General features: G+C 28.9%; 1 protein-coding gene across 1 annotated transcript in view; it reads right to left on the reverse strand.

The window, feature by feature from the left end:
* Nucleotides 1–4,805: 4,805 nt before the first annotated feature.
* The window catches only part of LOC129988641 (intraflagellar transport protein 52 homolog), a 30,306-nt gene continuing 8,786 nt past the window's right edge, over nt 4,806–26,325 (reverse strand). Inside the window, exons 6-11 of the mRNA XM_056096909.1 lie at nt 20,354–20,480; nt 14,148–14,234; nt 11,228–11,296; nt 10,914–11,068; nt 8,408–8,495; nt 4,806–5,226 (exon numbers count right to left, since the gene is read on the reverse strand). Coding sequence (XP_055952884.1) covers nt 4,957–5,226; nt 8,408–8,495; nt 10,914–11,068; nt 11,228–11,296; nt 14,148–14,234; nt 20,354–20,480 — 796 coding nt within the window. The 3' untranslated portion in view covers nt 4,806–4,956. The remainder of the gene's footprint in view (nt 5,227–8,407; nt 8,496–10,913; nt 11,069–11,227; nt 11,297–14,147; nt 14,235–20,353; nt 20,481–26,325) is intronic.

Genomic DNA, 26,325 nt, shown 5'->3' on the forward strand with positions numbered 1-26,325 from the left:
CATCTATGGATTGATTTGCTTCCTGGACAGCAAAATCGATTCTGAAACATCCCATGAGTGTAAATTGAGATTTATAGATATAGCGTACTTTCTTCAACTTTGCATTCTTTTAGTAATAATGCAAAATTATTTTTTATATTTATTAATGAAATGAAATAATTGGTACAATTTGAAATGAAAGATTTTCATTGACATATAATAAAATATGTTATTATAAGTTACACATTCATTACTAAATACCTTTAAAGACAAATAAATTTCAGTGTTTAAGTAGCAGAAAAAAATAAAAAAGTACATATTAAAATTTTATTCACCCATCTTCCTTAAACAAAGAAGTTTCAAATGTGCTACATTTAAAACTTTCTATAACATATTAAGATTTTCACAACTGGAGAGAAAGAAAGTTGAACTCTTTAGAGAAGAATGTAAGCACACGCATAAAATAAACATAAAGATCATACATTTTTGTTTAATAATAATTCTGACTATTAAAGAATGCTTAACATTTCAACTGATAGGCCTACAGCTGCAACTAACAGGGTTTTGTTCATTTGTGACAATTCATATTTGAAATTTCCAATGAAATCTCCAAATATGGTGCATTGATAATTTAATCAAGCTGCCCCTAGCTGTAAGTCTGTGTGCGAAATACATTGGGACAGAAGCTTGTTTGAAATAAACGTTTATCAACATTAATAATAAGATGAATGTGTGTGTGTGTGTGTGTTGACACTCTACCAGCTACACTGTGTGACCTACAATACTAAATTTGGCACAGATATATCTTGGAGGGTGAGAATGTGCATTTTGGAGTGATTTTTTTAAAATTATAATTAATTAAAAACAAATTTGAATTTTATCATTTTTTTCTGTTATAACTTCCAAAAATATCGCAGCACTAAAGAACATTTTATTAAAAAAAAATTTGAAAAAGTATACTTTTTTAATGATGCCAAATTAATAATCGGGAGAATTTTTGCAACTAAAAAAATTTTTTTTGTCCGATTGCCAACAATATATTACTTTGTAGCTCTAACCGTTTTCATTGTTTCATAAGATATTTAATCATGTGATTTTATTTCATTGTTGAAAGCTAAAGAAGAAAGATTCAATTTAATATATATAGTTTACAAGACAAAAAAAGTGAAGTTATAATATGAATGGAAATTTAAAGACAGATGAATTGAATATTAAATTTTTAATAGAGCTATCTCCATTAGAAATATTTAAACACACGATAAATAGAACTTAATTGAGATAATACAGCTCTAATGGGACACATTTTGACAGAATTATAAACATCAATTTATATATATATATATATATATATATATATATATATATATATATAAACACACACAGAATTTATCTGAAATAAAATATAATCAATACGGCCGGTGAAACAACTGGTCACCTAATATGACTAGTACCAAATAAAACAGGAGTGGATATTGATTTGTAACAAGCAAGCATAACATAAAATTTGATATATATATATATATATATATATATATATATATATATATATATATATATATATATATATATATATATATATATATATATATATATATACTATGCAAAAAGTTAATAACGAATTTATCATAGCGCATGGCCCGTCGCGCGCTCTACCAAGGGGCACTGTGGATAGCTTTGTGTCAGGAGCATTCACGGAGAAAAAATTACTGACACAATTGTTTTGTTTAAAAAATCTTAAAAATACAAAAAAATATAAAATTTGTGGAAACGGAAAGTGTAGGACATGTCCTTTGGCAGATAAAGAACAGATCAAAAATGAAAACTCAAAATTACAAACATTCTGTAAAAACAAAAATTTGATTTATCTCCTTAATTGTTCAGAATGTAATTTAAAATATATTGGCCAAACTAGCACCGAGCTTAATTTAAGAATTAACAATCACAGATCCGATATAAAAAACTTCATAAAAAATAGGACCACTGACTTCGAACTGGAGCATTTTCAAAAACATAACTTTAACAATATTAATATCTACATTCTAGAAGACAATATTAACGAATTAAACAAAAGATTAGATCTGGAAAACATTTATATTTGCAACCTGAAAACTTTATTTCCTTATGGTCTCAATAGTAAATTAAATGGGGAAGGTTATGCAGATTTAAACAATAATTGCATTTATAACAAATTTAACATTTTTAAAAATTTTCTAAATAAAGATAACTTTTCTAAAAGATTTAAAAGAGGTAAAGGGAAAGGAGGCAATTTTCAAATTATATTTGAGGAATTTCAAAATTACTGTAATCTGGAACACAATAGTGAAAACATTCACAGAATTAGGAAATACATTTTTGGTCTTAGAAATAATAAAATGAAATGGTTTTTAAATAATAAATTCGGGGAATTAGAGTTTAAAAATTCGTACACTAAATGTATTATTCTAGATCTTATTAAATGTAAACTTAACATTGGAAAAAACGATTTACTTTTTAATAACAAAAATAATGTTTACAAAGAATACTGTGTGATTAAATTCTTGGATATTTACTTCGAATATCTAAAATTACCCAAAATTATACATAATAATAATATATTTTTTCCTCTTGCAGATAAAACTAATGTATCAATAGCGTTCAGTTACACTTCAACTTTAAAGAAAAAAATTTGTAATTATAATTACTATAGCAAAAATTTAAATAAAATAAATAAAACAGATTGTTACTGTAACAAGGAAAAATATAAAGATTTTATAGATATTGATAAAGGTCATATTATTACAGGTAATTTAAAAATTATTGAATCCAACTCTTTAAGAGATTTGATGGGAAGAGGAACAAAATTTAGATTAAGAGAAAAAATAAACCATAACAAAATTTTGATTTCTATTGGTAATGATTTGGATGTTTTTATTGCCAAATTATCTAGAAAATACCACTGGCCTGCGGAAGGTTTCGGGGAATGGAAAGTGAGAATTTTAAAGGAAATTAAAATAAAATTGAATACTGATTTTGACAGATCTAAAGAACGTGGGATTTATTTTAGTAAAACATTAAAAAATGAAATAAAAAATTTAAAAGAAAAATTTGTTATTACAGTAATAGATAAATCAGCAAATAATTTCTGTTTAATTTGTAAATATTATTATAAAGAACTTTTAATTAATGAATATAACTCTAATGCAACTTATATGTTAAAGAACACCGGGAAAAAGGAATTAGATAAAAGAATGCTAGCTTTCGCAAAAAAAACCAAAACTAAGACTTGCTCTCTTAACTATCCTTATTTATTCCCAACAGTTAAATTTCATAAAAATCCATTAAAATTCAGATTCGTAACCTGTAGCACTGGTAGTTATAATTACTATACGGGTAAACATTTCTTTAAATACTTAAAAATTATCCTGGACAAAATAAAAAATGAAGACAACTTTATTATTTCTAGTAACAAAGAAGTATTGGATTTTCTTAAAGATAACAACATTAATAAACTTAATACTTTTGATTTCGAAAATTTATACACTAATCTACCTCATGAAAAATTAATAAAGGTCTGCACTTTTATATATGACGAATATTTAAATGAAAATATCATTCCTAAAAATAACTGGCTTGAGTTATGTAATTTTAATATTACTGAAAATTACGTGTTTAATGGTATTAATTTTTATAAACAAGTCAAGGGCATTCCAATGGGGACAGCTTTCTCAAGTGCTTTAGCTAATATTTTCCTGCATTACTATGAGAAAAAAATAATTAAATATAATTTAATAAACGGGTGGAGATATATTGATGACCTACTTTTGATTAACTTCGACAATACTAATATTATTACTAATTGCTATCCAAAAGATTTAATTCTAAAAGATACAAATATAAATCAACTTGAGGCTACCTTTCTGGATTTAAAAATCGAAATTGCTAATGATAAAACAATAGTTGGTATATACGATAAAAGGGATGATTTCAACTTTAAAATAACAAAACTATGTAACTACCATTCCAATCTAAACTCTAAAATTTTCAAAAATCTAATTTTCTCACAAGTTAACAGGATCAAAAGGGTTTGCAATAATAAAAATTCTTATATTGAAGCATCAAATAACCTCCTTAAAAATTTAATTAAAAATGATTTTCCTAGAAATTACTGTAATGTCAATTTTTTAATTAAACAAGGTATGGTTTGGGATTAATCTTTTGGCTTAAATAAAAATAGAAATTTACTTGCATATTGGATCACTCAATAGATGGCGCTGGGTGCCTACCTCTGTTTACATAATTTACCGTTAACTTTCAAAAACAGGAAATCACAATCGATTGTTTAAAGTTTACTTCACTGTTGGATGGTATGTTCTGGCTTTTCGTTTTTAATTTTAATTTTAATTTTAATGCTGTTTTTGTTTTTATTGTTATTGTTTTTATTGTATTTTTACTTTGTGGTTTTTTTTCTAATTTGTTATTTGGTATTTCCTTTCTGTTAAAATGGTATATCTCTTGAGCATAATTTCGGGGGATTTTCGGGTCACGAGGAATCATTATTAGACTTAATGTCTGTATGTCCTCACAGAAAAAATCCCTTTATTTGAATCCCTGCCTGAGGGTGACCCTTGAAAAAGTCTTCAGGCCGGATTCTTTTTTAATATTTTTTAATAATTTTTTTGGTTTAATTTTTCTTTGATTTTTGTTTTTCCTATTAACTTGATAACTTCCTATTTTTGTTTTTCCTATTAACTTTTGTATATATATATATATATATATATATATATATATATATATATATATATATATATATATATATATATATATATATATATATATATATAAAGGCATTTTAAAAATAATTTACCAAGTGGTGATTATGATTGACATGAAATACAAATGCTTTTGTAACAGATTCATACCATGGATTGCTCATCACAAAATATTAAGTATAAACTTCTCGAGGTTGGCAAACAAACGTCCTGTAAAGGCACTCGCGAGTCATTCCATACTCGCATGATTCAGTTTCTTAAACTCAGCCACTTGGGAGGCGATGTATTCCAAGATGTGCTTTCCGTCCCGCTTGTCGGAAGGGAGCTTGTCCGTCACATTCAGCACATCCCCGCACTCTCGAATAAAGTACTCGATGTCCTCGTCCGCGCACTTGTTGGTCAGTTGTGCCAGTCTTGCTTTCTCGGTGCTGAACGCTTCATCTAAATCGAAAAGCTCGAGGGCAGGCTTTTGAAGCTCTCGGAAGGACGGTGGGAACACCTGTAGGATAGTGAAAACATAAAACTACGAGTCGTAGCAGATGAGAATTTTTCTCACTTGGGGATTGAGCTCTCTTTACGTTGGTCTTGAGACAAAATCAAATGGAAAATGAGTTGTTTTCTTTCTCACTTAAGAAGTAATGGATGTATATTTAACCTATTTTTCAAAGAGGCATCCTTTCAGGACTCCGAAAAAAAATCAAGAATTTTTAAGGACCGTGGAAACTCAGCAGAACTGCGTCCACATATATTATTGTCCAGAAAGAAAGGAACAAATTCCCCCGTATATATGAATGACAGGAATATCATCTGAAATTTTTAGTGGGAGAAAAAGACGCAATTCTCTTTCATTAAAACTTCTATAAATATATTTCATCAACATTTTTGTTTAATTTGGCAGCTCTCTCGATGAGTCATATGCATTCTGCAGCCAATTTTCCCCACTTTTGTCTGAGCCTTGAAAAACAAAATCCTTTTCAAGCGCAATATTTCCGAATTTCTTCGTATAATTTATGAGAAATGAAGTCCATTTTTATTTGGCCATTGAACTCAACTCATTGCTCAGAGTAAGATTTGATAAATAGAAACCCTTGAGTTCATGTAATAAAATCTTTAAACAATTTCTTTTATTAAATAAATTGTAATGTAATAAAACTAATTAAAATAATTGTTTGTAAATAAATAATTGAGATAATGTAATTAATATATATATATATATATATATATATATATATATATATATATATATATATATATATATATATATATATATATATATATATATATATATATATATATATATATATATATAATAAAGCTCAATGTGTATGTGTTTTGGCGCTCTACAGGCCAGACCATTCAACCTACAGCTACCAAATTTGGCACGTGTATACCTTGGAGGACGGGAATGTGCACCTGGGGGTTATTTTTTCGAATTTTTAATTAGAATTTTATTTATTTAAAAATGAAGCGAAATTTTGGCGTGTTTCTGCTATAACTTCCGAAAATATTACCGCACAAAAAAGATTTTTACATCAAGTTAAAGATCAAAAATTTATCTTTTAAATGACACCAATAATTTAATCTTCAAATTAATTTTCTATTTTTAATGAATTTTTAAATAAATATTTTAACTATATTTTTCCACAATTTTTTTTGTACAAAATAAAAATAAAATTTAAGCTGCAAAATGTTTTTGAAACACTAATATTTTAAATAAAAAGAGTTAATTTCCAATCAACTAAATCAATCACTTAAACTGACTGATTTATGAAAATTTAAATATCACTATTCAATAAAAAAAGATAATTTTAGATTTTCCATCGATCGTTTCAAAGAAAATACGCCAATCAACGCGCAGGTTTCTCAAGATTAATTGGCCTAAGCTTATGAAAATGTTGAGTTTTTCTAAATTTTTAACATTTAAAGTTTCATAAATCAGTCTTAGTTGATCGTGGAAAATAAAAACATTCATTCATTTATTTAAAATTTGGTGTGTCCAGAATATTTCTCAGAATATGATACCTTATTGCATTAAATTTAGACTTCATAATTTTTGAAATATATTTATAGGTCGAAACAAAATATTATTATTGATTTCATTTCAATCCTTTTGAAGCAAAACTAAAAACTGAATTTTATGCTGAATCTGAGAAATTTTTGTTGAATTATTCTTTGAGATATTACATAAATTATGAAAAATATTTTGTAGTTCACATAAAACTTAAATACCGAGCGATTCTGTTTGCAGTACTCATATTCAATAATAATAAATAAATAAATAAATAAATAACAATAAAAATGACAAATAAAATATAACGCTTGGTTTCATTAAAAAATATCTTTACATTAATTGCATTTCAGCATTTCCACTTTAAACTAAAGCTGAAGTTTTACCGGAAATGACAACAAATTAGGAAAATATATATAGTAAATTGAACGAAACTATCTAAACAACAGTATAAGTTTGGTACGACTATCAAAATTTGAAGATTAAAAATGTTTTGTTTGAGAAGAAGATATTAAGAGACATTTGAAGATATTAAGAGCTATTTGAAATATTTAATTGAAAATTGTAGCGAGCGGTAATACTGGCGAACCGGCTGGTCACCAAAGGCGGCTAGTATATATATATATATTTTATAAAAACTGACAAAAGTATCCATAATATGATTAGAGGAAGTTGGCTAATCTGTCAAATATTCGATTGTTTTTTATCCGGTTCTTTGACATTTCAATTAGCAGAATGACAAAATATCATCTATAATTCGAATTTATATTGTAAACTAAAAATTGTAAAACATGACTTTTGTTTTTAATAATTATTAGTCCTTACATTACTTTCACATTGATCATAATTTATTAAACCCTTAATAAATTCCTATGAGGGCTTAACTAGTGTACAATATATTAAAACAAGAAATTTCTGTCATTTAAAATTTTTGGGTCCTGTCAAAAATGTTTCAAAAATATTTTGAAATTTAATAAAAATATACTGCGTTCATCAAAATCAATTTTTCATAGAATGATTAGCATATTATTTATTAAAATTCATTACTATATATGCATTAGTTCTGTATAATTTATTACAAAATTGTTCTACATTAAAAAAAAATTACAATTATTCTCAGTTTAAAAAATTATCCTTTTCTCAAGGAGTTATACTTAGTTGTTCTAAATTCAAACTTTTGGTTGAATGAAATTTTTCTGTGGGCCCATCCGCTTTGAATTATTCAAGTTCCACATTGTATATTTTAAGAAAACTGAAGCTGTCTCGGATGACTAATATTTCCAACACAGTGACTCAAGATGGCTTTACCATTTATTTCAAGTAGATATTTTTACACGAGACAATGATTGGGTGATGCTATACCTTTTGTAGCTGGGGAAGCATCATTTTTCGTCTGACTGAACAATTTGTTTTGTAAATAAAATGTAAAGATCCTGAATTAATTTACTCTTATAACTTTGAAAGACTGTATTCTACAGAACATGCATACTACAGAACAAACATAAGAAAACAAAGCAAAATCAAGATGAAATGGGATATTAAGCACACGCTTGATTGTCTTTTCATTACACGAAAAAAAAGAAAAATAACTTTGTATGATGGCAAACACTACACTTTAAAGAGTATTTTAACAAAAACGGAACAGGTTTGTGCATGGGGAAAGGTTACTTACGGCAGGCTGCAGAGGCGCCAATGGAGTCTCGAAGCGGGGCATTATTAATTTCAAAGGTTCATGCTTCATGTTCAGCTCTTTGTAGGCACTGATCGAAAGAAACGAAGAGATTGGTTTAAAAAAACTGTTCGATAAAATGCACTTTTTCAAAATTATTTTATTGTTGAAAGTTTAATATTTCAAACTCCTGTATAGTTTAGGTTTTTAAAGATGACATGATTTCAAAATTCATTCATTTCAAATTGCTTTCTCTTATAAAAATAATATAAGATATGGAAATAAAAAAGAAATTATATTCACAAATTACGATATAATATTTACTTCATGCACATACACAAAGAAAAGCCATTGGAAACTAATTTAATGTTTTGGAAAAATTTCTTTAAATTAAAATACTATTATATAATTTTAATAAACAAAAAAATATTTCCCTAATGACTCCACTTATACATAAAAAAGATAAGAATTCCTCACCCAACATGTCTCTACACGAAACAATTAGATGTACATTTTCAAAATATTAAATGAATAAAATATTTTAAATGATCAATATTTTCATTCAATAAAATGTCTAGCTCTATTTATAATAAAGATGAATGCGTGCAGAGGCAGATATTTTTGCTACATTTTAATTTGGTTTCCTGAGAAAGAAAGTCTAGTTTGCGCTCACTCATGAAGATCACGACCGCTATCATTCTAATAGCACATAACGAGTCGCTTGAGGATCTGGTTCATTCATTAAGACTGAAATATTTGGCGAATAATTAAAGCGTGTTAAAGTCGTTTCTTATTTTGTGTAGTTTAATCGCCAAATAGATCAGTTTGTCCAAAGAGACTTTTGATTTCGCTGAGAACACAGAAAACAAGTCTGAGATCGCCCATTTTGTGATGGAGATATTAAGCTCTCTTCATTTCGTGCTATTGAATGACACTTACATTCGTATTCAATTTCAGAATGGACATTTTCCTCGGCTGCTTTCACTCATTACCTGTGGGAACGAAGGTTCCTAGATAATATTTCTGTAGGTTTGTAATTTGATATATCTAATATTAGTGTGAACTGGTTTTGGAAATCTTTCACAGCTTTTCCAGGAGGTTAAATACCCATCTTGGTTGAAACAAATGTATTTTGGATCGCCATTTTTCCTTGTTCATTATATACAAAAGTAAGAATTTCAAATACGATGCGTTCGTTCGTTCGTTTTCAGGCACTTAGATTTTAGCATGCATGAAATTGCAGCACGATGGTGATGACTGCAGTTAAAGCATCGCAGTCTGCCTGTTAATTTTTAGAATCTTTTGATTGCAATTTGTTTAGATTGTCTCATTTCTCTGTTTCTTTCTTCCATATTCATGGTAGGCGTTTAGTATGCAAACTTTCTATTGCGTTATTTTCTATTGTATAGTCCTGAATTCCTTCAGAAAATGGCTTTATTCCATTTATTTTAAAATCCCTGTGGACATATTAAAAAAAGACATTAAACTGAAGTCTCTGACATCTACCCCTTAATTTTTAATAAAAAAAAAATTGCATCTGAGACATTTGATTAGCGAAACACAACAGGAACACAAGGAGTTTTCCCAGAAGCTTATTTTCCAGGTAAAAATTATTTCATACAAGAAGGATAAGTCTTGAAGCAAATTAGAAAATTTTGCAGTTGTACTTGGAGATAAATCTGTACTTGCAGTCATTGCTTTGTCTTTTATTATCTGTGCATTAAACAACATTTCCAAACAGAATATATAATATTAAAATCATGATTACTCAGGGTCAGATTAAAAAATTATCAAAAACAAAGTAGAAGTAGTTCTCTCTTTAGTATCATAATATTTTTGTAATTCATAATTGTCTAAAGATAGAAGATTTTTTCAATGAAAACAATTTTTGCTTTCTATTCTTTCATATAGTGTGTTTTTTTAATTATAAAATGACAGTTATTACTTTTTTGTAAATTTTTTTGGAATTTTCATATTATTAACATATTGGAATGAATTAGAAAATATTTTGATATTTGGCGATTCATTCAATTTAACTGTTTTAAATCGAAAGTATGAATGGGTTCTATTCATTTTAAACATGTCTGGGATTAAGTGATTATTCTTTTTTATTCTTTTATTTTTTGGCCAGCTATATTATATACAGATTTTCTTAGTAAAGATAAAGAATGAATTCAATTTTTAGGGAATTCAGTTTACTGTTTCAGTTACTAATTTTGAAGAAGATTCCGCTATTCATACGAGGCATGAAATTCTATTTGAATAATAAATTCATACGCTACCATCGTAATTTGGTAAAAATATTGAAGAATGGGTTGGGGAGATTATTATAGTTCAAGGTAATAGCACAGTTCTAGGTAATAATAGCAATTCCCTTCCATGTTTCGAATCAAATGAAAGTTTCGGAGCAATAATCAAATTCCATTAAGTCCAGTCTATTTTAAAGTAATTTGATTCGTTACTAAAAAAAAAATCAATGAGAATGCATTTAAATTTGAATTATACTTACTCCAGAACTTTAGGCAAAACTTTGTTGTCGAACTGAAACAAAGCTGTGCGGAACAGTACCGAAGGATCGCCGGGGATTTCATCGCACTCTTGAAGACAGGAAAAGGTCCGCTCCGCCAATCTTCCAATGGAAGGGATCATGTGATAGTCAGAAATCTGCACAATTGTTATTGAATGCACATAAATGCACAGCAACCATTCCAGACATTAAGTTAAAATTATTATAATGTATATATAATTATAAATTTAAAAAAGAAATACTGAATTCTTATCAAAATAAAATTATTCATTCCACTTCGCTTTTTTATACTTTACCTCTGGGTCATCAGCGTCTATAGAATTCAGTTGCAAACCAGAGCCTGTCAAATGATTGAAGATCACATTCTAAAATATATTTAATATACTCTAATAAGTTAAAAATATAAGAGAAACATGATCTTAAAAAAAAAACAATCAAAGCAAACACTATTTCGGTGATGAGAATGAGTCAGATTTCCCCCTAACTTGTTTAACGAAATTTTTTAATAATCGATATTTAACAAATATATTAACTGGTTTATACATTTATTTCATAATATGAATTATTTATTACAAGCAAATAAGAAACATGATATCAAATAAAATGTTTGAAACTGGAAAAATCACTCTTATAAACTTTCACTGTTGCCTTTAAATTTATGAATACACAAACTTTAAAGCGTTTATTATTTAAACTAATTTTCAAGTAAGAAAAAGCATATAAAAATTTTTGCTTCAAAGGTACTGAAATTCAATTCAATCCAATCTGGAAAATTTGTAGAAAATGACTTCTTTTCCCAAATTTCTTTTGAGAAAATAATTTGACAAATTATTTTGTCAACAAAATTGACAAAATAATTTCGAAACTTTTGTCCAAGCCTATTAAGTAGCCAAGAAAGCCTATTAAATAAAATAATTTAAAGGAAATTGTACAGACTATTTCAATTTTCAGGAAATAGATTGCATCTTAATTTAAATTAACAGAGGGTTCTCAATGCTGATATGAAAATTCAAGCAAGCAAATAATCACACTTATAATAAAAACCTTGACAGTAGGATTAATCCTAAATTCACCATCCTGACAAAATACACATTTCAAAAGTTTACATTTTTTTAAAAAATAACAAAAATTAAGCTATCATTAAAATTTTAGAAAATCTGTTTACTGATGTTTTTTCTTTCGAGCTATGTTTAACACTTTTTCTTCAAAAAATTAATTTTCTTAACAGGAAAAATTTCTTTGCACAAATAATAAAATATGCCACACCTATTTTAATAATTTTTCACAAACTGCCATAGAACATTACACTGTAAAAATAATTTTGGGTATAAGACATATAAATAATTTATATGTCTTATTTAGTTTACACTCTCATATCTGATTAATGATATTTTAGATAATGCATGATTTCACTTAGTGATTGGCAGCATTACAACCAAGTGCAGATTATCAAATAAGTAAAGCAGAAAACTGCCAAATGGAAGAAGCCCTTGATGGCTCACGAGTTTTTTGGGAAAAGTGTTTTTTTTTTTTATGAATCAATTTTAAGCTTTAATTTGAATTTCAAGAGCAGTGTATATAAATTTATTCAAATTAAAATCAAACACAATTTAAATTTCCGATCCATATTCTTAGAATATATTTCATGTTTTCAAATTTGTCTACAGATCAAGATGATCCAATCTTTTTCACAGCTGTTTGACTGACTTGCCAAACTCTGCATTAAAATATATAGACTATGTTTAAAAAATGTAATATATTTTCTGCCATTTTACTTAGAAATAAAATTTTTACTTAAATGCAAAGTTACTTTTACATTAAATTTTTTGATATATAAGTTATTGACTACAATTATCTTGAAAAGAACTCAATTAATTGTTTTATTATTTCACTCAATTCTGGATTAAAAATTACTTAGGCAGAGATTAAAATAAAATCAACGATTTTTTTTTCTTTCTGGTTTTAGAAGTTAAAAAAAAACTGGAGAAAGCTCATACGTGACTTAATTTGGTTTTGAATACAATGCAAAAAAATTCACAAAATGCTTTAATTCTTCAACCATTTTACTTGCACAGCCATCTTTAGTGGTCACTGTTTTTCTAACAAGAGAAAGATGGATGCACTAACAAAATTTTGTGTCTATTCTGGTGCTAGATGAAAAATACTAAAAACATTCAAACTGACAGTAAGGAAATCTTATCAAACACTTATAAGATGAATGAACAAGAACAATTTATCTAAATTGCAGAACTGCCATGTGTTAATGAAGAGGAGTGTTACAAAGTCAGTCCTGAACTGAGTCAAAAATTGATGTCAATGAAAGCTTGGATTTTTCAATCATCATAATCAATGATAGATTTTGATGATGTTAAATAATTGTTATAACATTATTGTATTAATATTATATGGAGAACATTATAGTTTGCATTAAGGATGAAATGTTACTTTTTAATAGTTGCTTCCTTCTTTCAATAAAAATTTCATAGATGCATGTTGTTGTTCTTTATTAATATTTAAATTGAGTAATAATATTAAAATGCAGTTTATATCGTTAAAATTATCAATAATCTTACAACATTTAGTAGTCTTAAAGATTTTATATGCATTAAAAATACATAAATTTAAAAAAGAAGGGGAAAAAAACCCCAGAAAAATGTATAAACTTTCCTGTTTACCTTCAAAATTTTCTTAATTTTAAGTTTGGTGAATTTGAAATTCAAACATCCTCACATTTAATGCATGCTTCTTTATTAAAATAAAAGAAAACAAATCAAAAGTTTCAGCTTTCAAATATAAAAAAAATTCAAAATATCTCAGTAAAAATGCTTAGAATTTAAATTAAAAGGGGAACTTGAAGAAGAATTGTGGCAATATTTAACCAATATTCTTCAGCCTCTTGGTTTGTGGTTTTGCTTTTTGTCCAGTCTAACGAGATGAAATATCGTTTCTCTTGTTTCGTGAATGTGCCGTCCAACTGATTCAGCCGAGAATTCACAGGAGGTATTATGAATCATTTTCGCATCGACTTGTAGGGTCTTTGAATAATTTCGTTCTTATCTTATAAGTTTAAAGAAGTGATGGTTCGATGCAGGCGAGATGCACGAGCACGATTGCAAAGAGGTGAAATAGTTTCAATTCTTTTCATTCACACATTTCTGAACCTTTAATGTAATAGTAAAATAGTTAAAACAAGAAATTGAAATAAATAAGACATACCACAAGTTTTAAGTTTTCTTCATTGTCTATATATGCATCACAGAACATGTGAGTTGAACCCAGAACAACAATTTTACCACCGGAAGTCTGAAATAATATATAAGAATTTAATAATATACATGAGATTTATTTTGTATAGTCGGTCAAAAAAAATTTTTTTTTTTTTTTTTTTTCTGTTTATAAAAGTAAGTCTCTTTTAAAAATACATAAATTGCATTGGAGTAAAAGGCCATCTACAAATTTATGTTTGCATAATTTTCAAATTTTTTTCCAATTGCAGTCAGTAATTTTTCGTCTTTTAACTGATTCTATATAGTGAGAAATCTCAAGGAATAAAATGTTAAACAAATCAGTAAACTAAATTACTGGGGATAGACCAGTAAAACAATCTAGGGGTTGTTTCAACAATTCAAACATAGCAAACAAGTCACTCGATTAATACTTCGCTAATACACATTTTCCTTTCAGTCGTAAATATGATAGCTTCGCTCTACTTTTTCACGTTTGCCGTTATTAGCAATGAAATAAGACTGCATGCGAACTCGAAACCCATAATTTAATTGTAAATGAAGGGTACTTACTAGGCATTGTTACACATAATCAAAATTTTTGGATAAGTTTAATAATTAATTAATAAAATAAGCTTAATATTAATAAAATTTATAAAATAAAATTAATAAATTAGTTTAAATTAATAAGAAAAGCTTAATATTAATAAAATTTTTATCTTTAGCTGCTTCAAAAACTTTAAATTTTTTTTGAAGCAGCTAAAGATAAAAAATCAGATGCTTATTTACCAGAAACATAAAAAAACGTTAAATGTTCAAGTCTTCGCCAAATGATACTTAAAACTCTTTTTTATAATTACTTTAATCTCTTTTTAATATAAAGTGTATTCAATAAAGAAATAGCTACCGAAGAGTTTATAAACTTTTATTTTATTAAAAAAAAGATATTTTATTTAATTAAAAAAAAGATATAAAGAAGTTTAGTGAAACTGGATTATCCAGGCTAAAGGAGTTGTCTGTGGATTTTTTCAACAATCTGTTATTTATACATATATTTCAGGCTATATAATTTTAATCTTTGTATAGAATTTTGCTTCTGAACTTTTAAAACTAATTAAAGATATTATAATTTTATTTCTACAACTTCAATTGCTTATTCTGTTTATCCCAATCGAAACTTCGCTTGCAATGCAATCGCAATAAAACCTGCGACACATATCGATTTTTCCCTTTGCCGTGACATTTTTTTAAAAATCGTAATATAAAGGAGTTTTGAAGGCCATGCTTTGTTTTCCGTTCTATTTTAACGATTTCTTTTCTGCTTTTTCGAAGTTGAGACCCTCCCCCCCCACCTCTAAAATAAAATGCAAATTTCATGCCATTCTGTAAGCTTTTAGTTATTGCCACATACTTTAAAAATCTTTCAACTGAAATTAATCAACTTTAAACTAGTGATATTTAAGGTCTTGTTCGTTACATAGGAATAAGATTTTTTATGAATTTTTATTAAACAATTTTTAACTTACAAATTTAAAAATTAACAAAAGGTATAAAAGATGCTTTTATATTTTTAAAATTGCATTATTTTTGTTTTGTTTATTGAGTATTTTAATGCGTAATAAGGTTTATTTTCAAAGATTCACCAAAGCTTCAGTAGGCTTATGGGGGAAAGTCTGTAAATTTTTCAGACGATTTAGGGTATTTCCAGAAGGTAAGAAATCAACTGACGACGAATCATGGAGTAGAAACAAGTAATGGAACAGAGAAATTCTCTAGCTATTCCTCACTTTCCTCGGCTAGAATTTAAGTAACTTTTTTAGATTCTTGAGAATGAATATTCACCTCAAAGGATGTGATTGCGCGACACTAGAAACATTAAAACGCCCATAGCCAACAAGCGGAAGGTAATTCCAAGACGTGAGTTCGTGTTCGACCTTGTGGCGTATCCAGAGTGATGTAGACAAGGCAACTGCCCTGGGCGCCAATATCAGAGGGCTCGGAACCGAGGAATAAATTAATTGCATTTCAGAGAAATATATGTATATTTCTTTTTGAATCCTCATACTGAACGCTCATAAAAATTATAATTCCACCCTCCCCACATTTAAAAAATTGGTTATGCTTAATCTATCTCGAAATTTCTAGAATTCAAATCACTATATAAGTTCGTCTCTGACCTTGACAATGATGTCATGAATACTTGAAGGTATATTTTTAAAATGAATTAAAACATCTCAATAATATAAAAGAATAATTAGGATTTTCATTTTTCTTCCTTAGAGTGCCAGAAAAGAAATCACATCGGACATGATGTAAAGAAACTCACTAGGTTATACTTTTATTCCCCAGATCTTCCCATTAAACGACAAACAAGAGAGTTAACATTTTGAAAAAGCCAACAGACTCCTTAAAAATTCTGTAAGCTAAATATAAGAACTGGAAACTAGAAGAAGTGGAAGTAAATTTCACTCAAAATAAATACGCGAGCGCAGCAATTATAAGCAATAAAGCTTGTATGAGTTATACAATACTATTAACAAAATTCTTCAGATTAGATGATAAACAGAGGTAACAATAATAACAAGGTTTAAATCAAATTTCCTAAGTAAAACAAAGTACAAAATAAATTAATTACAAAATCTTTAGGAAGTAGGACAAAAAAAGAGTCCAGGTGCTCCGTTAAAATACAATATCCACTGACGTTTTGATGATTGAGAAAGATGAGACGGATAAAACAATGAACTATTAATCGGATAGTTTTAAAGACTGGAAAGAATGAGAGAATAACGAAGACAGAAAGTGAGTGGTCGTCTTTCACAAAAAAGCTTTGGAGTTACATTGGACAACGACTTCTTCGCCGGGAATTCAGCTCTGTCTTATAAGCTGGTTCAGTTTGAGAATTTTTATATTTTTAAAAATGACAGTATTCTAATTTCATTGTCTTTATTTAATTACAAAGCAGTATTTCTGGATTTAGAGATTACATTTTCAGTTCATTTTTGTTGTTATCTAGCATAAAAAGTAAGGCCTAAATCAATATCCTATCTCATTATTGTCATTTACAGTGGCATTGATTATTGACTTATTTTCATAAAAATTCTTTGAAAGAAAAGATCAGACTTCTTCAAATGTTTCCTATAAGATAGAACACGTCGAAGATTGCTGCGGAATTTTAACTCAATTAATGTTCAACTCAATATTAAAATAAAAGGAATTTAAAATCAATAATCATTATAAATTTTACATTACCAACCGCTGATTCAAATTTAGCAAAAAAAAAAAAAAAATGTTGATTACTTAAAAAAAATCTTTCTGAAATGGATTTCTAAATAATTTAGTTCTGTGTATTTCCATTTTAGAAATTAAAATCAAAGAGTTGTTGTCTATATTTCATTGAAAGAAAAAAAAAAAAAAAGATTTTGTGACAAATATCTCTTTATTCAATTTTCTGTTTCAAGCAATAAAACTGGTGCTTTTTCTAATTTTAAAATTCCTTAAAAATGCATCATTACATTTTTTTTTTCAGGAAGGACTTTGGGTTTTCAATTGTAAATAATACATGAAGCGTTATTTAGTAATATTTTTTCCAAGATTTCATATTGGTCATTGAAAATAAAACGAAAATCCTGGCAGATTATAAAATAAAACATCACAGCATGTGTTTGTGTTATAAATTAAATAAAACGTTGGGGCTGGAGGTTAATACATGCAAGTTATAATACTTATATAAATTATGACAGATGAAATATATTTTAAAATACAAAAGGCTCATCAATAAGTTAATTGTTTTAATAATTTAATGTTAACCAAATTTAATTTAATTACTGAATTTATTTAACTTTTGCTATACTGAAAGCAATAGCTACGGAAAAAAAAAAGAAATTAAGAAGGAGGGGGGGAGGCAGACTTCTGCATTAAAATGCTTTACAGTTTGAAATATATTTTGATACATAAACAAAATAAACGCATGTTGAGTATTCTGCAGCTAATGCTTCGTTCCTTATATTTAATTGTTGAAATGGTACTTGGTAGAATGATTAGATTTCTGCAAAAATGTCATTTTAAATTTCAATAACTGCTCGTTGTTTAACCTCTTCGACGTCCGCAACGCGTCAAGTGAAGCTTCTGCAGGGCGCGCTTCAAACATTCTTCTACATTTGAAAACACTTTGTAAATGCTCACTTGTTTGAGTTTTTATTTTTGCTTGTTCTAATGCGGCGAGGAACAGAAATTTTCACGAACAGGAGAGGACGGCGAAAAGGTTAATAGTTCGTTGGAGTTGGAATTTTCCTGTTCAAGAACTAATACGTTTAGTGTAGTGTACTAAAGTAACTTCCAAAATTGTGTCAAGATGAAAACAAAAATCATAAATGTGCAAAAATGACTATTAAAATCTTTTTTAGTTCAAATTGAACAATGCTTGCATGAGAGAATAAAATAATATAACAATTATAAAAACATAATTCTGTTGGCCATAACATATAAATGAAGGAACAAATGACTTATTATGGATGCTTTTACTCTGAAACGACGCAAAATTGTTATATGAAGTGCTAGAATAAAAATATCTAAAATAAACAATAGTCATGATAACCATCTGAATCATTCATCTACATAAAAAACGCTTTTCATACCAAATAAAATTTTTATTTGAGAGAGAGAGAGAGAGAGAGAGAGAGAGAGAGAGAGAAGAGAGAGAGAGAGAGAGAAGAGAGAGAGAGAGTAATATGCAAACAGATAGACACATTTTTGCTTTTGGTGTTGGAAAACATTGAACAACAGATTGAAAGGAGCGCCTTTAATTAAATCAGTCTACGATAAATGGTAGTGGGTGCAAATTAAAAAGTATATATGCAACAAAATAGAAGTCAAAGTGAATATCCTACTTTGGAGTTCATGTCCAAAGAAAGCATTTTTTTTTTTTTAATCTTAAATTTAACATTGACAAAAGAAAGCGATTGAATGTTTAGATGGACAAGTTTTGTACTACATCACAACATTAAAAACATATTTAGAAAAGTGAACAGAAACAAAACTGATAGCATTAAAAAGATAAGTTTTTTGAAATTTAAGAGAGAAAAAAAACCTTTTCGTGAAATGATGTGAATGTCGGTCTTCACGGGCGCGCCACATCGATTATTCATCCAGCAATACTTAAGCCTATTTTAACATTCGATTCAACTTTGCTTGACGCTTATTTCTATAATTTCGACTTCTTTTACATCTTTTATTCTTCTAACTTAATATAGTTTTTGGTGAGATGACAAATCGATAAAACAGGCGAATCCTTTTTTGGAGAATTTTAACTTTGCTGATGTCTTGTAGCTCCTTCAGATTGCTAAGCGAAATTTCAATGAAATGCAGATGTAAAAGCATTCAATAGAGTCTGAAACGCTCGTATGATGCATAAATGATAGTTTGTTGACATTTAATTGTTGCCATTCGAAATAAAGAACGATTTTGGTGCCACGTATATTAGCGTTTTATACAGAGAGATGAGACGAAGTAAAATTTTAATTGAGTAAAAAGTTATTTTAAAAAATCAGCTTTATTATTTTATTCAATATTTCTTAAGACAAAGTTTTATTGTTTGAATACAGAAATATTTAATGCTGATCAAATTCAGAAATATTTTTATTCCAATTTTTAGGCTTCCCTTGCTTCAATGAAAGGTTATCGAAGAATTTTATGAAGATTTTCTTTCAGATATTTCCATACAATGTCTATTATAGTGAATGCTTCTCGCTAAGCGAAGTGAATTAAGAATAAGTTCCGAAAATAGATAGCTAACAATGCATTTGTAGTTTTTATCCATTCGGAATATGAATGGCTTCCATTAATAAGTGAATCAAAACCACTTCGAATTTAACAGAACAACAACTAGGCTTTCTTCTTATTACAATAAAATGAATTAAAATCTCACACATATGAGAAGGTTTCTAATGCAAAACCAAACAGCACGATAAATTAAACTGCATCATAAGAGCAATAATACTCGGAGTAATGATATTCAAAAAATATTTATTCATTTGAGCAAAATTAAAATGACTTTGCCAAATGAAAAATACTATTGGCATGTGCATATAGAATCTGAGGTTTAAAATATATTTTAATTTTACATTCAAAAATGAACTAACAGCATGCAGTCATAATGATATTAATTTTAATTAAATAATAATTTTTAAAGCTCTCACTCACAGGGTGTTGATAAAAAGCACAAACTGGACGGTTCAGAGGAAAGGAAACACTTCCTGTTGACAGAACCGCTACAGCCGGCTTGGCTACATTGAGTGTTGCTCCGTACGGGTAAAGGAAAGAAAGAGCCCTGAGAAATGAAAAAACACTGTGAAAAATTCACATAAAAGTAATTTCTATAATCAAATGATTTTCAGCGAAAAGCCTTGCAGGAGATAAAAGACTTTGCAAACGACGGCAAGTTAAGTATAAAGGCACTGTATCTACAAAAATGAACAAATATTTAACTGATGAAAGTGTCAGATCAATAATCAATCAAATTAAAAATATTATGAAAATCAATAGTTTATATTCAGCAATTTCAAATACAAATTACATTCACATTTTTTTTTAAAGATTGGGACTTTTAAATTGTTTCTATCCATAACGTCTTTCAGGTGATAAAAAAAAAAAGAAACTTTACAATGCCATAATTATCCTAAAATTTTGCCATAGCTCATAGTTTGAAAATAACAGCAATAAAACAAAGAAAAAAATCAAATTAAATGAGCTAAAAAAATTCACTAAGATTCATTTTTTATAAATTTATAATGAAATTTTTAATTCAAGATTCTTAACTATTCTCACTTGTAAATTAAGAATCTGAAAAATACCACTCTCAGAAGTTACACAGCTTCAACGCTTTCCTGTAGGCAGGACGGGCGGCAAGCAAATGCACAACTGCTTCATCCGTCATCCAAAAATTCCCTCAGTAAAATTAAAAATTCGTTGTACTTTAAAGCTTACATCAAATGCAGAGAAAAATAGGAAAACAAAATCCTAATGAAAGAAAGCAAAATATTAAGTGGAGTGATATTTTTTTGTTTTCAGGAGGCATGCCAAAATGCTGGATTCCAAGACTTCAATCGCCTCGCCCACCCTCTTGGAGACTGTCAAGTTCTGCCAAGTTAAACTTAATGGCAACTTCTAAAGTTCGGTTACAATGGTTTCTGAAACTTTTACGGTTGTCGGTGATCTGCGGCAGACGGAAGGGATGCAACCCTCTTTACTGGAGGTGTGTGGTCCTCGTGAGAGGTAACTACAAAATCAGCATTTTTTTCTCCTTCTTTCAACAGCTGCATTTTACTATCATAAAACTGATGGACTAGTCAACTCTCAAAACTAAAGGAAATTCTTCTTCTGTCCACTAAAATCCTTATAAGGCGCAGAATATTTATGTATTTGATGACCAAAGCCAAACTTGGGAAAATGATCAAACATTTTCCAACACTTATGCGTTGGAGTATCGATTGGCAGTATTGTAGGGGAGGTAAAAGGGTCTGATCGTTATTGAACCGATTTCTGATTATTCTTTCAGGGCAAACAATTGGAAGAAAATGGGGTATTACTGTTTTCAGTAAGCAGAGAGTAAGACGCGTGTATCTTGCAGGAGAAAAAGTTCTTTCTCTATTTTGAAGAAGAAGCGAGCTGAAATTTTTGTTTCTCTATTTTTACTTTGCTTTTGTTGTATTAAATATTGGCTGGCCACCTTCGGCTATCACCTGAGTCAAATGAAAGAGTAAGAAAAAAAAATATTGATTATTATTTTTTTTACGTTTTTTCCTACATTAGTATACACTATTCAAATCATCACTGCTTTCTATTCATAAGTAGACATGAAATGATGCACTTGTTTATTTTACAAGCATAAAAAGCTGAAGTGCATTTCATTCATTGATATATGAAAATCAATTTTCTCCCAATGCTTTATTAGTAACTTTATTCTTTATAAATGCTATTTGAACGAAAATTACTTGGAAGTGAATGCAATCATAAGAATTATTACAATATAATAAAAAATGAATAACAATGTATTGAACAAGAATTATAAAATATAAATATATTTTAAATTTCCTCGCCTAGTCGCTTCGGAAAACGAACAACTCTGCCACATCTGATTATTTTTCTTAGAATTATCATTTTGTTGTAAATTGTTGTTTGGGAAAGCTACTTTTGGTGGTGTTTCCGAAATTTCATAGGCAGGTTTGCATCGGTCTATGGTGGCAGTTACATTTTTACCATTTATATCTATAACCAATTTTTTATCACTCCAAGATTTGACCAAGTGAGGTCCAGAATAAGGAGGAGTTAATGGTGGTTTAACTCTTATCATTTCTAAGGAATATGTGACTGCATGAAATTAAGGATGGGTTTACGAAAATTTAGAATTTCCTTGAAGAATAGGATTTGTTGGATTTAGTTTTTTTCATTATTGAAACTAAATTTGTCACAAAAGTGGGTGTTACAGTTGCATTTACAATAGAATCCTCATTCAAAAGATCAGATGGCAAACGCAAAGTAGTACCAAATACGAGTGGAGAACTAATAGCATTGAGATCTTTTTTGATAGCAGTAGGCAAACCTAGCAAAACGATAGGCAAAGTTTCTGTCGACTTTATATTTTCGTGAGCCATAAGGGAGCCTTTAAGATGTCTTCCTATCATACCATTTGATTGTGGATGGTATGCAGCTGAGTGTATTCTGTGATTACCTAAAATATTCGGGATTGCACGAAAAAGTGTGGATTCAAAATTCCGACCTTGGTCCGCAGTGTTATTGGTGTTCCAAATCTAGATATCCAATCATGCACAAGTACTCGTGCGGTGGTCCCAGCTGACATAATCTATCTTTAATCGTGAGACAATATCGATAGCATTCAGAAATGGGAAGGGGTCCTATGAAATCGAGTTGAAGGTGACAGAAGCGGGCATCCGGTTCGGCAAAGAGAAGCTTTGGTGTGCTGAAAAACTTTAGCACGTTAGAGGTTATTTAAATTGTAAATGTTTTTGTAGTTCTCCCTTTTCTTTATGTCGATGAAGGATATAAGCGGCACGATGTTTTGCTTATAAATCTTCAGATGAATTATTTGAATAGTTTGAAATATTTAGTTATTTTAAATCTATTTTCAGTAGCCTGTCTTCATTAAGAACACATTCATGATTATCTTCTTCTATAGTGGGGCAAATTGATGCATCCAAAGCTGAATTTATTTTCTATGTCAAGGTATTTTGCACTGATTTTTTGTAGGACTAAGTTACATTTACTGTTTAGTTTAAGGCTAATCGGGTGTTGGATTTTTTTTTATACGACAATTTTTTTCTATTTGAAGGTGGGTGAATGGATTTTCTGTGCTAAGGGTGGTCTTCAGTTCGCATCGTTTTGGTGCTTTTCGTCGCGGAAAATTGTTAAATTATCCAGCTTTTGTGGTGACATTCTTTCTGGGTGGGATTGAAAGCTAAAATCAAATGAATTTCCGTTGGCACTTTTAATGGGGGTGAGAAAATACAGGCTATCTAGCATGATTGGGTTACTGAACGAGTTTTGGGAATTGCTTTTATTTCTTATGAAAATTTTTGAAAGTAGTTTGGATTGGATTTAGAGCGTCTAGATCGTCCAGAAAAATGTAGTTGGGTGCAGTGTCAGAGTGTTTTTTTTTTTTAATGGATTTTAGTTCCTATGTAAAAGGTGGGGTTTCTTTTCCTTGCCTTCCTGCAAGGTTTTGTCTTTTACTAGCGTGGCCTTGGTTAATATGATTGGATTCTCGTAGACATGACATCCTCTCTCGTCCCCATCTGAGAGTGAAAGGAAGCAAAAAGCGACCAGAAAGAAAGTGGCGATGGAAGACTTCAGTTTTTAAGTCCCCTTCCCACGGCCCGTGAGCTCCTTGAGTCCGGTGCATTTTAGCCTCTTTTCCCATTTGTGGTTATCCGGGTTTCTATGTTCATTTTACTGACAGTCTGAGGGGAAACTCCTGATCAGCGTCTACAGGCGTGAGAGCTCCTGCAATGGATCAAACGGCATATTTACGAAAGGCGGTTCGTGGAAACGAGACTTTATAACTTCATTATCTCCCCCCTCTCTACTCCATAAGGCATCCCTCATCTCCGTCCCGTATTCTGTTTCTGCGGCTTTCCAGCACTGCTTCTGCATGCGAAAAACGCGTGCTCGAGTCAACCAGAAGAGAAAAATTTTCACTTTTCAACTTCGGCCATCATTTCGTCATCTTCAAGGAAAGCATCCGCCTCTTCTAAGTTCAAGTATCGGCGGTCAACTACAAGTTAGAATTGGTGATCGTCCATCTCTTTCTTCCATCGGCGGCAATCCTAGAGTTTTGTGTCACTTAATGTCAAACTAGATTAAATATACTGCGCTAAATTTAAGATAATCACATTCAAATAACATGCATTTAATGAGAAAAACAAACAAAACCCTCGGCAGTTCAACGGTTTAAGCGATGATAACACATATTATTACTAATTCAACAATAGAATGCAAATCTATAAACATTAAAATGACAGGTATTTTACAACAGCACATTATTCAATTATTTATTCCTATTCACGGGCATTAAGTCCAAAAAGTAAGAGAATCATAATAATAATTTTAAACTGTGCTGTTCAAAGCTTACAGTCTATAATTTAAGTAAAAATTATAGATATTTTTGCTATTATATTTCATATTATAATTATTAGTAATTTTTTAGACAATTTCTCATAAGGGATTTAAAAAATTTCAGCAGTTGCATGAACAGAAAAAAAAAAGCAATTTATGAAATAATCCAGAAGAACTTAGAAGAAGACATCATTCAAGTGTAATTGCACGCAAAAATTTATAACTGCAATTTTAATGCTTTAAGCTGTCTATCAAAAGCATGTCACTTTATAACACATAAGGATATCAGGCCAGATAAAGTAAATGAGGGAGATGGGATATTGAAACATCAAATTTCTATTTTTACATAAACAGCTACTATTTGGAAGAAAAAGTTAAAATATACAGGTATTAAATTGAAAGTTATATAATAGGTGTAAAAAATACCATGAACATTAAGATAATTAACCAAAGGATAAACTCTTAACAAATGTAAATTTTGAAGGAAATTCTTAATTCAAAGGAATATATGCAAATTCATTAAATATATATATCTATACTTATAATAAAGCTCAATGTGTGTGTGTGTGTGTGTTGGCGCTCTACAGGCCAGACCATTCAACCTACAGCTACCAAATTTGGCACGTGTTTACCTTGGAGGCCGGGAATGTGCACCTGGGGGTTATCTTTTCGAATTTTTAATTAGAATTTTATTTATTTAAAGATTAAGCGAAATTTTGGCGTGTTTCTGCTATAACTTCCGAAAATATTACCGCACAAAAAAGATTTTTACATGAAGTTAAAGATCAAAAATTTATCTTTTAAATGATACCAATGTTTTAACCTTAAAACTAAATTTATATTTTTAATGAATGTTTAAATAAATATTTTAACTATATTTTTCAACAATTTTTTTCGTACAAAATAAAAATAAAATTTAAGCTGCACGAGTAGGTTTTGCATTCATGGGGAAAAAATTAGCTTTTTCAAAGTGTTGCCATCACATTGATTAAAGCTCCAATTAAAAATAAATTAAATCCTTTTGGAAATGAAATCTGCAAAAATATAATTTTTGGCACGTGTCTGTAGGAAATAAAACAAATATGAAATATTATTTTTTCTAAAAAATAAATTCAAGAAAAATTATTTTATGATCTTTTACACTCTCTATATTATTAATCCAATAAATCAGTTTTATTTTAAGGCAAGTTTTGTTTAATATGAACAGGATATCCATTCAAATCAGGGCCACACAACTAATTTGTAAACCTTTAGTAAGACACAGATCTGCTAAAATGGTCTAAATGGAAATTGATTATATTTTATGTAACTTGATTCAATAAATGCTCTAATAAATAACGAATTTTTTGATTTTACATACAGCTTCTGCTGTGGAAATCACAATTAACAAAATGTTCTTGAAACACTAATATTTTAAATAAAAAGAGTTAATTTCCAATCAACTAAATCAATCACTTAAACTGACTGATTTATGAAAATTTGAACATCACTATTCAATAAAAAAAGGATAATTTTAGATTTTCAATCGATCGTTTCAAAGAAAA

This window comes from Argiope bruennichi, chromosome 10 (assembly GCF_947563725.1).
Source record: "Argiope bruennichi chromosome 10, qqArgBrue1.1, whole genome shotgun sequence".
NCBI classification, from domain to species: domain Eukaryota; kingdom Metazoa; phylum Arthropoda; class Arachnida; order Araneae; family Araneidae; genus Argiope; species Argiope bruennichi.